This window comes from Phoenix dactylifera, chromosome 13 (genome assembly GCF_051530095.1).
Source record: "Phoenix dactylifera cultivar Ajwa chromosome 13, Ajwa_hap1_PhDact_Kaust_v1.1, whole genome shotgun sequence".
NCBI lineage: Eukaryota > Viridiplantae > Streptophyta > Magnoliopsida > Arecales > Arecaceae > Phoenix > Phoenix dactylifera.
The window spans coordinates 9,971,070-9,986,681 of NC_143202.1; the positions used below are offsets into that span (position 1 = coordinate 9,971,070).

Below are 15,612 nucleotides of genomic sequence, written 5' to 3' on the forward strand. Positions count from 1 at the left end.
TGCAGAGCTCTCATTTTGTCTTTTGGCCTCTCCGGAGTGGCTCCTATGCAGGGTAGGTGTAGTAACTCACTCAAGCTCTCCTCGGATACACGGATCCGAACCCCTCGAACTTCCGACACAAGCCCTCCCATACCAGTCTTGAGGAAGGCATAGAACTCTTGTACCAACCCGGGGTAGATGACCACATTTAGGGAGCAAAGATACTCCCAACCTTGTCTTTGGATCCATTCCCAAATCCGAAACCCTTCTTGATTGAAAAACTCCGAATGGATCCTTCTCCCGGTAGTAACCGGCCTCCCCGCAAATCTTGCAAGGATCACTGAGGGGGAAGGAGGAGGAGGGACCTCCGCACGTGCCTCACGTCTTGGAGACACGGGAGAAGGCTCGGTAGGGTGCCTTTCCTCTTGTTGGACCCGGGTCACTCTTCCGGATCTCTTGGCTACGGCTCGTTTGGGTCCCATTTCTCCAAGATCCTTAGGAAATCTACTGTTTGGAGGAGTTTAGTGGAGATTGGAGAGTGGGGGCTAGTCTTTTCGGAAGAAGACAAAGGGCAAACAGTGCCCTAGATGTGCTCTCGGGCCCCCTTTTAACAGTGGGGTCCCGACGTTGGGTCGACTCAAGATTTTTCTTGGGTCGACTCAACGTTGGGTCGACCCATGTTCTGGGTTGGGTCGACCCAAGTGCAGAAATTTTCTTTTCTCTTCCTTTTTGCTTCTAAAAGGTTTTCCTTGCTTCCAATCCTTATAAACTCTTTATGGAACAATGATACATGAGTAAGAAATCTATAGATAACAAATTTGACTCATGTTTCATGAAATTTTTGAAATTAGAGGAATGTATCATGAGACTACTATCTTTCTTTTATATTTCTTTAATAAAAAGGATCACATATGCCTAATTCCCTCCTGAGCATACAGAATCTATCTTCACTCAATGGTTTGGTAAATATGTCGGCCAATTGTTTTTTCGTGCATATATGCTCAATACATACATTTCCATTTTGCACATGATCCCTAATAAAATGGTACCTTATTTCTATGTGTTTGGCTTTAGAGTGCTGAACTGGATTTTTAGTGAGATTGATAGCACTAGTATTATCACACTTAATAGGAATATTATCTAGTTTGACTCCATAATCCTCTAGTTGTTGCTTGAGCCATAATACTTGAGCACAACAACTACCAGCAGCTATGTATTCAGCTTCAGCTGTGGACAGTGCCACTGAGTTCTGCTTCTTACTAAACCATGATACTAAGTTATTTCCTAAGAATTGACATGTGCCACTTGTGCTCTTTCTATCTAACTTGCATCCAGCAAAGTCAGCATCTGAATATGCAAGCAAATCTAGACAGGAGTCTCTCGAGTACCATAATCCAATGGTGGTAGTTCCTCTTAAGTATCTAAGGATTCTCTTAACAGCACTTAAATGTGACTCCTTAGGATCCGATTGGTATCTAGCACATATCCCTACACTAAATACAATGTCGGGTCTACTAGCAGTAAGATAGAGCAAGGATCCAATTAGTCCTCTATAGAGCTTAATATCAACACTTTTCCCTTTTTCATCTTTGTCTAGCTTACTAGTAGGATTCATTGGAGTGCCAATTCCCTTATGATTTTCATTCCCAAACTTCTTCAGTATTTCCTTTGTATACTTAGTTTGATGAATGAAAATGCCTTCTTTGGTTTGTTTGATTTGTAATCCTAGAAAGAAGCTTAGTTCTCTCATCAAACTCATCTCAAATTCTCCATGCATTAAATCAGCGAATTCTTTGCATAGAGTATCATTAGTGGCACCAAAGATTATGTCATCTACATATATTTGCACCACTAATAGATTTTTGTCCTTTCTTTTGATGAATAAAGTTTTATCTACATTTCCTCTACAAAAATCATTTTCAAGCAGAAATTTACTTAGTCGATCATACCAAGCCCTAGGTGCTTGCTTTAATCCATATAATGCCTTATGTAGTTTAAACACATGATTTGGCAATTCATGATTTTCAAATCCTGGAGGTTGTTCTACATATACTTCCTCCTCAATAATACCATTTAAGAATGCACTCTTCACATCCATTTGATATAATTTAAAATCCATGAAACATGCAAATGCCAGAAGCAATCTAATAGCCTCTAATCTAGCTACAGGAGCAAATGTCTCATCAAAATCTATTCCTTCTTCTTGATTGTATCCCTTAGCTACAAGTCTAGCCTTATTCCTTATAACTAATCCATTTTCATCTAATTTATTTCTAAATACCCATTTTGTTCCAATTACTGAATTATGCTTTGGTCTTTCAGTTAATGTCCATACATTACTTCTTTTAAATTGATTTAATTCCTCTTGCATGGCATTTATCCAGTTAGTATCTTTTTCAGCCTCTTCATAAGTTTTAGGTTCTAATTGTGAAACAAAAGCAAGATAATCATTTAAATTTCTAAGAGATGATCGAGTTCTTACCCCTTGAGATGGATCACCAATGATTAAATCTTTAGGATGTCCATGTGCATACCTCCATTCTTTTGGCACGTCTTGGGGTTGTGGTGGCACGCAATCATCTCCCTTATCTTGATTTGGCACGTCATCAATTTTCAACTTTTCAAAGTCGATAATTCCTGTATCATCATCAATAGTATTTTCTTTCCTAGCAGACTCACTATCAGACTCATCAAATATAATATTGACTGACTCTTCTACTACTAAGGTTCTTTTGTTGAATACTCTGTATGCCTTGCTAGATGTGGAGTATCCTAAGAAGATACCTTCATCTGACTTGGCATCAAATTTACTTAAGTCCTCCTTGCCATTATTTAAGATAAAACATCTACATCCAAACACTTTAAAATATTTTGCAGTTGGTTTCTTATTCTTCCAAAGTTCATAAGGAGTTTTCTTAGTTATAGGTCGTATTAAAACTCGATTTAGAATATGGCAAGAGGTGTTTATAGCTTCAGCCCAAAAGTACTTTGGAAGATTTGACTCGCACAACATTGTGCGTGCCATTTCTGCCAATATCCTATTTTTCCTTTCAACAACCCCATTTTGTTGAGGCGTTCTAGGTGCTGAAAATTGATGTGATATTCCATTTTTAGTGCAAAATTCCTCGAAGTGTTGATTTTCAAATTCAGTACCATGATCACTTCGAATGGCTACTAAGGTGAGTTTCTTTTCATTTATGATTTTATTATATAGTTTCAAAAATTCTGAAAATGCTTCATTCTTATGTGCCAAAAATGAAACCCATGTATACCTTGAAAAATCATCAACAATAACTAGTCCATATTTCTTTCCTCCTAGACTTGTAGTTCTAGTAGGTCCAAATAAATCCATGTGTATGAGTTCAAATGGTCTAGTTGTTGATACTACGTTTTTCGATTTGAAAGATGACTTAGTTTGTTTTCCCAATGAACATGGTCCACATATTTTGTCCTTTTCAAAAATCAATTTTGGCACCTCCTTTATTAATTCCTTCTTAACTAGTTTTGATATTAATTCCATACTAGCATGTCCTAATCTTCGATGCCAAAGCCAACTAGTTTCAATTTTCTTTTCTTCATTAGTAATTAAGCATAAACCATTTTTCTTGCCTAACTCATGAAGATCTACTAAGTAAATATTTCTTTGCCTTTGTCCTACAAGTACAATGCTATTATCTTTAGGATTTGTGATTATGCATACAGATGCTTCAAATGTAACTTTAAATCCTTTATCACAAAATTGACTTATGCTAAGAAGGTTATGTTTCAAACCCTTAACTAATAAAACATTTTCTATAAAAATAGATGGAGCAATGAAAATTTTACCCTTTCCAATGATATACCCTTTACCATTGTCTCCATAGGTCACTACTCCACCTTTCTTTGGTTCCAAGATGACAAATTGATCTTCGTCACCGGTCATGTGTCTTGAACAGCCACTATCTAGATACCATCGTTTTTCCATTTTATCAGCTGCAAGACACACCTGCAATCAAGATCAAGAAGAACCTTTAGGTACCCAAGCTAAGTTGGGTCCTTTAGGGTTAGTACTCCATGTTCCTTTTGGAACCCAAACTTTCTTGAATTTTATCTTTTGATTATTACTTGATCTGTTTTGACTAGACTTTCTAAAATTACATTCATATGCTCTATGTCCTATCTTATTACAACAATAACAAGTAATAATTTTCCTTTTAGCTTTTACAAAAATATTCTTTAAGAGTTTTTGTTTCCTATTTGTTCTATACCCTAAACCGGCCTTATCATATACAGCTTTTTGGCTATCAAGAATCAAGTTTAATTTGGTAGAACTAAGAGTAAATCTATCTACCAAAGACTTATATTTTTCAGCATCTTCTTTTAGCTTGACATTTTCAGCAATTAGATTTTTGGTTTCATTTTCAAGTTTCCTACTTAATGTTTCATAGTTATGAGACAGTTTTATCTTATCTTTAATGAGAGATTGATTTTCTTCTTTTAGAGCTTTATTTTTATTAATTACTTTCTTATGTTCTTCCATGAGTTCTAAGAATGCATCATGCAATTCATCAACAGTAAAATCACAGTCAAGTTCAGAATCTACCTCATCGTCATTGGCCATATGACATATTTGGGCCGTGTCTTGATGATCTTCGTCCTCCGAACTTGATTCCTCACTTTCACTCCAATCGGCCATAAAATTCTTCTTTTTCAACTTTCTTGCCATCCTCTTCAAATCTGGGCAATCTATCTTATAATGCCCGGGTTTGTTACACTCATAGCAAATGGGAGTCTCCTTTTCTTTTTCCTTATCCTTAACCTTTTCTTTGCTTGAGTTACCTTTAAGAAAGGGTTTCTTTTTATGGAACTTATTCTTACCTCTCATGAATCTTCTGAATTTTCTCCCAAGCACTGCCATCCCTTCTTCATCAATATCTTCATCATCATCTGAATCTTCCGATTCAGTTTGTTGTCTAGGGGTGGTAGTCTTTAGGGCAATGGGTTTTCTTCTCTTGACCTCATCTTCTGAATTTTGCCTCATTGTCAACTCATGGGTCATGAGAGTCCTAGGAGCTCCTCTAACTGCAGTGTGTTGAGGTCCTTTGCCTCTTGAATAGCGGTTACCTTGGCCTCCCAATTCCTTGGTAGAGACCTGAGAATTTTACGCACCAAATCAGAGTTAGAATAAGACTTTCCTAAACTTTTAAGCCCATTTATAATATCAGTAAAACGAGTAAACATATCAGTTATGGACTCAGTAGATTCCATTTTAAACAGTTCATACTTGTGTACTAATATGTTTATCTTGGACTCCTTAACTTGATTGGTCCCTTCATGTGTGACCTCAAGTCTATCCCAAATTTCTTTGGCGGTGGTGCAAGTGGATATTCTATTAAATTCATTTACATCTAAAGAGCAGTAAAGTGTATTTACAGCTTTTGCATTTAACTGTGCTAATCTTCTATCACTTTCATTCCAATCCATTTCTGGTTTGGGTATGATAGTGCCATCTATGTTAAGTGTGGGTATGTGAGGTCCTCTAGTGATGATTTGCCACAGTTCATAGTCCGAAGCTTGAATGAATATCCTCATTCTAGCTTTCCAATATGTGTAGTTTGTGCCATTAAATAGAGGTGGTCTATTTGTGGATTGCCCCTCACTCATTGCACATCCCACTTGGGTTGTCATGATCTTTAACTCTTGATTGTTAGATCAATGAGCACTATTAGAGCACCTCGCTCTGATACCACTTGTTGCCCAAGGTGACAAGCCAAGAGGGGGGGGGGGTGAATTGGTTTCTTCTAAATTTTGATGCTTTAAACGTTTTCTTAATTAAGTGCGGTGGATGCTTTCTTAAGCTATTTGAGTGAGTTAAACTAATGCAAGAGTAGAAGATGATGCAAGAGTAAATGAAAACACAAGCACAACACAAACACAACAATATATAGTGGTTCGGTGCTCTCCTTAGCACCTACGTCCACTCCCCAAGCGTCCCCTTGGGAATTCACTATAATCTCGCGGATTACAGTTGGATTGTTTTCCGGGCTCACAATCCAAAAACCTTTGTTGGTTTTACGGGCTCACCAACGAACCTATACACTTTGGTTTTCCGGGTTCACCAAAAACCTTTGTTGGTTTTGCGGGCTCACCAACTAACCTTTACACTTTGGTTTTCCGGGTTCACCAAAAACCTTTGTTGGTTTTGCGGGCTCACCAACGAACCTTTACAAAGTGTTTAATTAACAAAAGGAAAGATTCAAACTCCTAAATGAGCATATGAAACAATATAAGCTACAAGGAAGAGTTAGAAAGGATTTATCGCTTTGAAGTCGCTTTGCTCTTCTTTGTCAAGGATGCTTCACTCTTTAAAGGGGATGGAGCTCTTGATGCCTCTTTGAATCTGCTCAATCCCTTTCTTTGATTCTTGAATGAAGCTCTTGATGAAGAAGATTAGGGCACTTTTGTATTCTTGGGTACTCTTTGATATTCAACTCAAAAGTTGTTCTCTCTGATGAATAGTGCCCCTTTAAATAGCTTCCCACCTTCTTAGGACAAGTCCCAATGGTTAGATTTGAAAAACTAGCCGTTACTCACCTTGGAAAGGACAAAAAGTATAGTTGCAGAACTAGCCGTTACTGTTCAGCCCGTGTTTGGGTCGGCTCAACCTGTCCTTGGGTCGACCCAACTTTGCCTTGGGTCGACTCAAACATTCCTTGGGTCGACCCTCTCAGAAACCACAGAAACTTCAATTTCAGCCTTCCTTCCCATGGGTCGACCCAATCATTCTTTGGGTCGACTCAAAGTCCACTTGGGTCGACTCAACTTCTTCTTGGGTCGACCCTCTCAGTAATTCCAGAGAACCAATTTCTGTCTGTCTTTCTGTCTTGCCTTTGGGTCGACCCTCTCAGGTTTGGGTCGACTCAAGCTTGGGTCGACTCAACCACTGTTTGGGTCGACCCTCTCAGTAAATCCAGAGAGCATTCTTCAGTTGTGTTTTTGAGGTTCTTCAAGGTTGGGTCGACTCATGCTTACCTTGGGTCGACCCAACTCACTGTTCATTTGTGCCATTTTTCCAGGAGTGTGCCAAATGATTTCTTGATGTGCCGGGGTTGACCCAATCAACCTTTGGGTCGACTCAATCCACACTTTGCTGCATTCTCAAGGTTAGATTCATTCAAATGAACAAGGTCATGTATCTATTTTCAATTAACCAAATATACTGAGAGTAATGAACTTATAAATAAAGTATCAATTTAACTTATAGCATACTCTAGATAATTGCTTGTTAATCATCAAAATAACACTATCATCCTCACACCTATTGGTAGGTTCTTAACCAATTGCTTCACCAAGCAACTTCTAGTGATGATTTTGCCCTAGGTTCTTCGGCAGGCATGTGGCGCCTCCACCGAATACCCTAGTCAGGTCCAACTATTAAATGATAGGGTTAAGTCTAATCAACTAATAGACGACCAAGCCCGATTGTGGCTCAGTTCACCTGACCGTCTATTGAAGGTACACTTAACTCATCATATATTGAATAACACTTCCAATACTTGATAAGTACTAGGCATGTCGCGCCTCCAATAATTATCAAAACATTGGACCCATTATCATCCAACTTAATGGGAGGCTATGACCTAGTTATCCCCATAACCATTTCATTTTAAGAACCTAATAATTTTAGAGGATTTCATAATTAGGATAGATAAGAAGATCCGGTTAGTCTAATTTCTCCCACTGACTTCACCAAATTAGATTAGACTGAAACTGGTTAAGGAGGCACCTAAATCGGTCAAACTAATTTTTCTTATAGGCATGGGCTAACTCGAATCATTAAGTGATCCAATCAAAATGTGATTGACCATGTCGGCCAGGTAAGTGAGATCGGTGGAAGGGATATGCCATTAACTCGACAAAGATGAATCAGTGTGAGTAGCTCCCAATTTCAGACACCGACTTACCTTAGACACCGACTGGTTAATCAATTTTGATTTGATTACTCAAATGACTCGGGCTACACCTCTGAGCCTAAATCAAGTTCCATCTTGGTCTAATCAAAGATATGGACTTGATCCATCTACAACTATTGTAAATTGACCTAGAATTTTCTTGATCTAATCTAGTTACTACTTAATTAGATTTGATCAATTAATTCTTTTTGTCCATGTATGATTCTAACCTTAGGTCTAACCCAATCCTAGAAACTTGATTCAAGCTAACCCATATGCCCAAAGAATTATGCAATATCAATTAATTGAGTTATAATTCTATTTCATAACACTTAATTCTCAATTAAGTTTAGACTTATGAAAGTTTGATCATTGCATATTTCTTTTTAATTACATATTAATTACAATCTTTCAGTTCTTAAAACATATTCTTAGATCTGAGTTTTTATAATTAATCACATGTAATCAGATTTAATTCATGTTTAAGTCATTATGTTTTATGTTCATGCATCACATATACATAACAACATGAATGAATACGTATTTATTTTTTTTACTTTTATTTTCAGATCTGATTTGTTCATTAAAATCAGAGATCATATGAATCATAAACTTTATTTAGATCTAATCTAAATAATATTATGATTTCAGATTTATTTATGTTACAAATCTTAACACAAACATGCATCATATGCATTCAAAATTTTAGATCTAGTTAATCATGCATAATCAGTAATTAAATCAATCATAAAAAATACTTTAGATCTAATCTAAGCATGCTCATGATTTCAGATTTAATTACAAAAATTAAAATATAAAAGTTTAAACATGAACCTGGCTCTGATACCACTGAAAGTGGAGTCTCCACTCCTACATGGGTTCGGTCCTATTAAAAATAGGGTGACACCCATGTATACCTATCAGAGCACGCATCTCTATACGCCTTCAGACGGAGAGCCATGCTTCATCACACGATCACGCTGAGAGTTTCCGAAGATCGGTCACAACTCTTGGACCTTTGCTCTGATACCACTGAAAGGGGTTCGTATATCCTTCGGTGTTAAGCATGCTGAATTTTTTTTTTTTGAAAACCATGGCTGAACCTGATCGGGTTGCCTACGTACCCCCTCATAAGGAGGATCAAGCCATACGTAGTTCTTTTTAAGTTTTAAAATGCAGCAAAAAAATCGAATCAAACAATTTAATTCATGCATGCTTACAAGATCAAATCTAGAAATCAGCACCTTAAGAACACATAGGATTATGCCGAAATCGTTTAAGCAATTATGCTAAAACATTCATGCATGATTAACTATCAGATCTGAAACTTAAAAACTCTATTCCGATTAATCTCCGAATATCCATCGAATGGATTCTAGAGATAACTCCGTGAGGAGCCCCAAAGGAAGGTAAAACCTCGGGAAATCAGACCTAGACCCTAACTTCAAAATAAAATATTGATGTGGGATTAATACCTTTTATGATGGAAGAAACTTATGGATCAATTCTTGACTTTGCAGCCACGCACATGAATGGCCTCTACGAGAAGTACACGCGAAGCCCTAGGTAGATCGTCTTCCACGGGAGTGCTAGCTCGCGCAGGAACGCAACAATGGCTGAAGCTTTCTCCTTCTAAATCCTCAACCTTTGATTGTTATTCAAGAAGATGGAGGATGGATATGAGGAAGAAGGAGAAAAAGGGATGGAGGCCCTCAAAGAATTTTTTCAGAATTTTTTGAAACCTCTAAATATGGTATATCTTGAACCCATGGCATGGGGGTCTTTTATAGCCAAAAGACCACCCCACGCCTCACACCTAATTTAGCCAACTAATTTTGCTGATAAAATTCCCAAAAAATTTTGGTGGTTTGGCAGCTAAGAGGATATAAACATATCCAAATTTAGTGCATTTTGGATCCCTAAAAGGTAGGAATTCATGCGTCCAAAGTTCAGCCGCAGACCACCCTATTTCATGCACCATGCAATCCCTACAAATTAGGAAATTCATCTAAATCTTTCTAGAAAGATTTAAGGTGCCATTTTTATAGAAAACATATCCCCACGCCTCCTCTCTTCTCACACCAATTTTTGGCCAAAAATAAAGAGGATAGGCATAGAAAATATTGGGGATAAATTAAGATGTCATTCTTCTCCAAGAAGATAAGGATGGGTTCCTAAAATTTAGGGATTCTTCTCCTTATCCAATTCTGATTATTTGGACTCATAATCCTCATCAAATAAGGTCTTCTAATTGATTTGGATCAAGCCCAATCCAATTAGGTCAAGTCCCATCAATTGGGTCAAGCTCAATCTACTTGGGTTGAACCCAATCCAATTAGGTCAAACCCTGATGCAGCCTAAATTGAATCCTATTAAATTTGTCTCAACCTAAGCCCAATTACTCAATCAAATTGAGTTCATTAGCAATCTAATTGCTAATTAGTCCTCCAATAATTTAATAATTATTTTAATGCAACTTTTGCTTTGGATAATTTGTCAATCGAATTGACTAAATTACCCCTGAATGATTCTTAATCATCAATCAGCCATTTGATCAACCTAGAAACTTGTATGCATGTGATCTCATAGGTTCGAACCTAAGTCGGTAGTATAGGAACGTTTTCCTATACTAATCGATGTGACTATCTAGCAATGGTACCCGACGTCCGGATAGGCCGAATATATGCGAAGCAAATATTCTGGAACCTTGGACTATGGTTACTATATAATTCAATCCCTTTGACTCCTAATGCCAGGATGACTTAGAGCTCACTGTCAACCCTATAATTAGTACATCCATTATGTGATTAACTTTAGATATCTCGTGACTCCTCACTGGGATTACCCTGACCAAGGTTTTGCTAAATTAATCACAAGACATTATCTTCTGTTTTCAGGAGGCGTCAATTCCATCTCGACTCACAACTGACTACGCAAGTACTTGACTGCACCCAGTGACCTTCCATCACTAAATTAGAAATTTAGGTAGTCCGGTACCAAAGTACAGTGAGTTGTTTGCTAGTCACAGGCTGCGATCTCAGGTCAGAGGGCCAAACTTATACCCATATCCACTCGGAACATCTCTTGACAGTAGAGCGTTACGGAATTAGTCACGTTCAGTGAAATGTACTCCTACACTTCACCCGTATGTAGGGCTGGAAGTGGGCCGGGCCGGGCCGGGCCAAACCCCTACCCAAGCCTGGCCCGAAATTTTTTTTCGGGCTTCAAGTCGGGCCGGGGCCCGAATAATTTTAAAGGAACGAGGCCCGAGCCCGGCCCGAGCCCGGCCCGAAGCCCGGCCCGAGCCCGTTTGGGCCAGCCCGGCCCGATCCCGAGCCGGGCCCAGTTTACAGGATTATAAAAGGGGTTTGCTACATCATATATTGGAATTCAAGATCATGCCCACTAAAACATCAGCGTAAGAAATAAAAAACAGACACAAAAACAAATAATTAAAACCAAACTTGGATCCCAGAAAGCAGCAATCTCTATTGGAAGCCAAAAGGAACATATCCTCAATCCTCCTAGACAGAACATGAAAATGAAATTTAACTTCAATAGTGACAATTGAAGTGAAATTTCTTGAATAATACTGAAATAGGAATTTGTAAATTGAATTAGAACAATAACATCAGAATTTGAAGATCAATATTGACATTCCCATAAAAAGATTCAAATGCTGATAGTCTTTATACTAGTTTTCCAAGCCACGACATTAATATAGTAAAATAAAAATTAATCTAATCCATGACAAAAATTTAATGAAACCTCTGCATATTAAACTATAACAAATGCACCATAAAAGTAATTTAATGTCCTGATACTTGAGATACAAAATAGTAGTCTAATAATAATAGAAAGACAAAATACTGGACCAATTTCTATAAACAATACAGCAAATGAAAGTTTTGCCGACTGACTTTTCCCGACGCTAGGGGAAAGCGTCGGTAAAGGTTGGCTCAGCCCCAACCTTTTCTGACGCTTTGGGTTAGCGTTGGAAAAGCAAAACAAACAACGACGCTAATTAGCGTCGTTATAAGTCTGAGAAACAACGACGCTTAAAAGCGTCGTTAGAAAACTTAAAACCCAACCCCTCGCTCGATCGGCCCCCTCTCCTCATTTTCTATCTGCGACTTCCCCGCTGCCGACTTCCCCGCTGCCGTCGACGTCTCCTTCTGAGGTAAGCCACCTCCTTCTCCTCCGACTTCTGAGGTGGGTTGGCTCGCTTAAAAGGAGGTAAGCCACCTCCTTCTCCTTCCGTTCGCCCAGCCCCCTCTAAAATTCGGTCGATGCCCTACTTGTGCGCGCGCCGACTTCCCACCTCCATCGCGAGCCGGTGCTTCCCCGCTGCCGTCTTCCTCCTTCTCCTCTGAGGTAAGCCTCCTCCTCCTCCTCCTCCTCCTCCTGCTGAGCAGATCAAATGATTGCGACCAAGAGATCGTTGCAATGGATGCTGGGAAGGGCGATTGGGGCGAGGAGCATGTGCGCCCTTCCCCACAAATCCGCCCCCTCCTCTTCCGAGGAACTGATGAGAATGGAACACCAGTATAGCGCTCATAAGTAAGCTATGTTGTTGTACCCCACACCACTCCCCTTCTTAGATCTCAAATTCTTGCGGCCTTGATCTAATGCTTTCCTCACTTAGATCCTCTGTTATTTATGTAGATTTATTATATTTGGTTTTGTTGGATGTCGATGCTACCAGGTCTCTGACTCGGTCGATCTTGGTTTTGTTGGGAAGGAAGAAATGTTTGTCAATGTTTCTGTGTTTTGTTTATGGGTTTATCTATGGTTTTGACAAGTCTGATTGGTGCATGATGATATGCTGATTGAAACTGGAGGGTTGCCATGGCTTTTAAGAGTTAGTGATGCTGATTTTCAGCTGATGCTAATTTTTGATACGATGAGAATTGGTGCTATTCTTTCTTTGTTGTTTGGCTTTTTGCTCAGTAAACTTGGAATTTTTGGGCTTGGTTTGATCTGCTGCTGTAGTTTGTGGTAGTCGTATAAACCGGTGATGAATCAAGGCAGACTGTGTGGGTGGTGACGATTGCTTCTTTTGCTTTTTTACCCATTGTCTGAAATCTTCTTGTTTTAGGTTGTTCACTTTCTCTAGCTGCATCTATTAAGAAACTCATGCTGTCCTAATGCAGATCTACCTGCGGAGGTCGCATAGAATAAAGGCTATATCTGAAGATCAAGTTTTAGCTTGATAATGAATACTGATTTAGGAAGAAGTTTCACTGCTCCAAAGGTTTGTTCCCCCTCCAGTAATTTTTTTTTCAGTTGTTAAGTTCATGTATCATCTTCAATTCTTCCTAGAGCTTGTTTTGGTTCTCCAAGCTTTGGTGATAACATGTTTTAGGTGTTAGCACCTAGGTTTTTCTTCTTAGTTTGGTGGGTTTGCTGAAAACTTGATTACCCAATTGATTTCAGAAGGATTCTTGGAAGGCCATCTTGCTTTTAGCATATCAGAGCCTAGGTGTGGTGTATGGGGATTTGAGTATATCCCCTTTGTATGTTTATAAGAGCACCTTTGCAGAGGATATAAAACATTCAGAGACAAACGAGGAGATTTTGGGTGTGCTTTCGTTTGTGTTCTGGACTCTTACCCTTGTCCCTCTCTTCAAGTATGTTTCCATAGTTCTTAGAGCTGATGACAATGGTCAGGGTACGTATCAACAGTTTCTGAAATTTGTTTTCTTGAAGTAATAGTTTTGTCCTTTTATTGACATTATTTATTTATGATGTTGCAGGTGGTACTTTCGCCCTATATTCTTTGATATGCAGGCATGCCAATGTAAGCCTTCTTCCTAACAGACAGGTTGCAGATGAAGAACTCTCCACTTACAAACTGGGAAGCCCTCCAGAAACAAATAATAAGTCAAGGGTGAAAATTTGGCTTGAGAGGCATAAGAACTTGCACACTGCCTTGCTAGTAGTGGTTATGCTTGGTACCTGTATGGTGATTGGAGATGGTGTACTCACTCCAGCTATATCAGGTGCTTCCAGTTTTCTTTTATTGAGTTTTTTTTTTTTGTGGGGTGGGGTTGGGAGATGGGGGGCTTCTTTCTCTTGTTCTGGTGCTCAGGTTTCCACATTATTTGCTAATCTTATTCTCTTTTTTTATTTTCCCCCTTGGTTAGTTTTTTCTGCAGTTTCAGGACTCGAGTTAGCCATGTCCAAAGGCCACCATGAATGTAAGCTTTTCTTCTATCGCATGAATCAATTTTTTTTTTGGCTCCAACAGCAGTCCATTGATAGCTCTAAGAAAAGCCTATTTTACTAGTCTCTTGTTATAAGTGAAGACCACGTAACTCCCTTGTTACTTTAGCCATATGTCAATCCCAATGGTGCTACTCTTTGGTCTTTTTATATGTTGGACTGCTCAGGTTTCATATTGTCATGCCTTTTTCATCCTGTAACACTTGTAGTCAATATAGTTGTCTGTGCACATCTTATGGAACTCTCTTAATTATTTTTTACATAAATAAAGTATTTGTTGGAATTCTCTTGTACATCATATGGTAATTAAGAGAATAATATATTTCTTTTTTTGATTTTGATCGTTAGTATCTAGTTTGATGTTTTTTCCCAGGTTAGGTACTTATGCCATTTATTAGTTTCTCTTTGTGTATTTGTTCAATTCTAACTTTCAAATTCAGAAATTTTCTTTGATATCTATTGGGCCTTTTCTTACCATTCTATTTAGTTGCTAATGTACTTTGGTAACTCCTGATGTATGGTTTAATATGTTTATTTCAGCCTTCCAATGATACTGCCCTCTTGTTTATAAAAATTCATTCAATTGTGCTGGAATATGTATATCAAGTTCTTTGTAACAGTGGTTTAGGATAATTTAAATTCTGGATTGCAGTTTTCTTATGTTCCTTTCAGTGCTTGATTATTTAAATAGCTTGGTTTTTTATTATAACGATATTGCAGTAAAAGCAAGAAGCGTGCAACATCTCTTAGGACTTGCAATATCCGTGCATGCAAGTAAAAGATCTGTGACATTTTTTAATGATATCTTTTGTAGGGCTGGCAGCGCAAGCTAGATCCTGACTTCGACATTATGCAGACACTAAAAACATTATTACTCAAGGAGGACTGGGCGCAACCCATTGATTACTTTTTCTCATAAACAATTTTGACATTGAAAATAAACATATGGAAAAAAATATATATTGTTTTGTGAAGTGTACATTCTTGGGATCCAGAAATTGTATAGAGTGCCTAAGTTATGTATCTTGATCTCTTGCACCTCACTATCATATGTCGAGATTCTTGTCAAGAAAATTTTGACTAATATTGTTTCATTTGATTACTTTCCATGGCCCTATCATTGTTAGATTGAGAATGGGACTGGCTAAAACAAAGCAGATTGTATTCTGTTTTTGGTTGTCATTAATTGTTTTAGCATACTTATAATATCTTGTGAGCTTACTTATTTTGCTTCACCTATGTTTTTTTTCGCGTTAGTATTCTGTTTTTTCTTTTCGCGTTAGTATATATACTGGAAACAGAACTTTGTTAACGCAGAACTTTGCCACGTTGTAAAGCCTTGTGCTTCGAGGGCCAATCTTGTCCTTGCTTCTTCATTAAAAAAGTCAATATGATGATTTCTTGTCCTTCACAAACAAACTATGAAAAGTGTGAGAAGTTGGAATTCAAAGGTTGATAGCTTTGTCATGCTCGGTAG

The 15,612-nt window shown here is 38.2% G+C and overlaps 1 protein-coding gene across 4 annotated transcripts; it reads left to right on the forward strand.

The window, feature by feature from the left end:
• Positions 1-12,013: 12,013 nt before the first annotated feature.
• On the forward strand, positions 12,014-15,237 carry LOC148700219 (putative potassium transporter 8). 4 transcript variants are annotated; one of them, XM_088709943.2, is made up of 6 exons: positions 12,014-12,946; positions 13,064-13,164; positions 13,347-13,581; positions 13,667-13,912; positions 14,057-14,110; positions 14,950-15,237. In XM_088709943.2, the coding sequence occupies exons 2-6, from the start codon at positions 13,126-13,128 to the stop codon at positions 14,973-14,975; spliced, it is 600 nt and encodes a 199-aa protein (XP_088566069.2). In that variant the 5' UTR covers positions 12,014-12,946; positions 13,064-13,125; the 3' UTR covers positions 14,976-15,237. The 4 variants fall into 4 exon arrangements, with proteins under 4 accessions (XP_088566069.2, XP_088566068.2, XP_088566070.2 ...); XM_088709942.2 differs by having other exon boundaries at positions 12,014-12,470; XM_088709944.2 differs by having other exon boundaries at positions 12,014-12,284; positions 12,326-13,164.
• The last annotated feature ends 375 nt before the right edge of the window (positions 15,238-15,612 follow it).

What these genes read in the sequence shown, in the direction of transcription:
- LOC148700219 (XM_088709943.2), top strand. Translation starts at nt 13,126, where the DNA reads ATGAATACTGATTTAGGAAGAAGTTTCACTGCTCCAAAG. An exon ending in AGCTGATGACAATGGTCAGG is followed by an intron (nt 13,582 to 13,666) that starts GTACGTATCAAC and finishes ATGATGTTGCAG; the next exon opens with GTGGTACTTTCGCCCTATAT. An exon ending in GTCCAAAGGCCACCATGAAT is followed by an intron (nt 14,111 to 14,949) that starts GTAAGCTTTTCT and finishes TATCTTTTGTAG; the next exon opens with GGCTGGCAGCGCAAGCTAGA.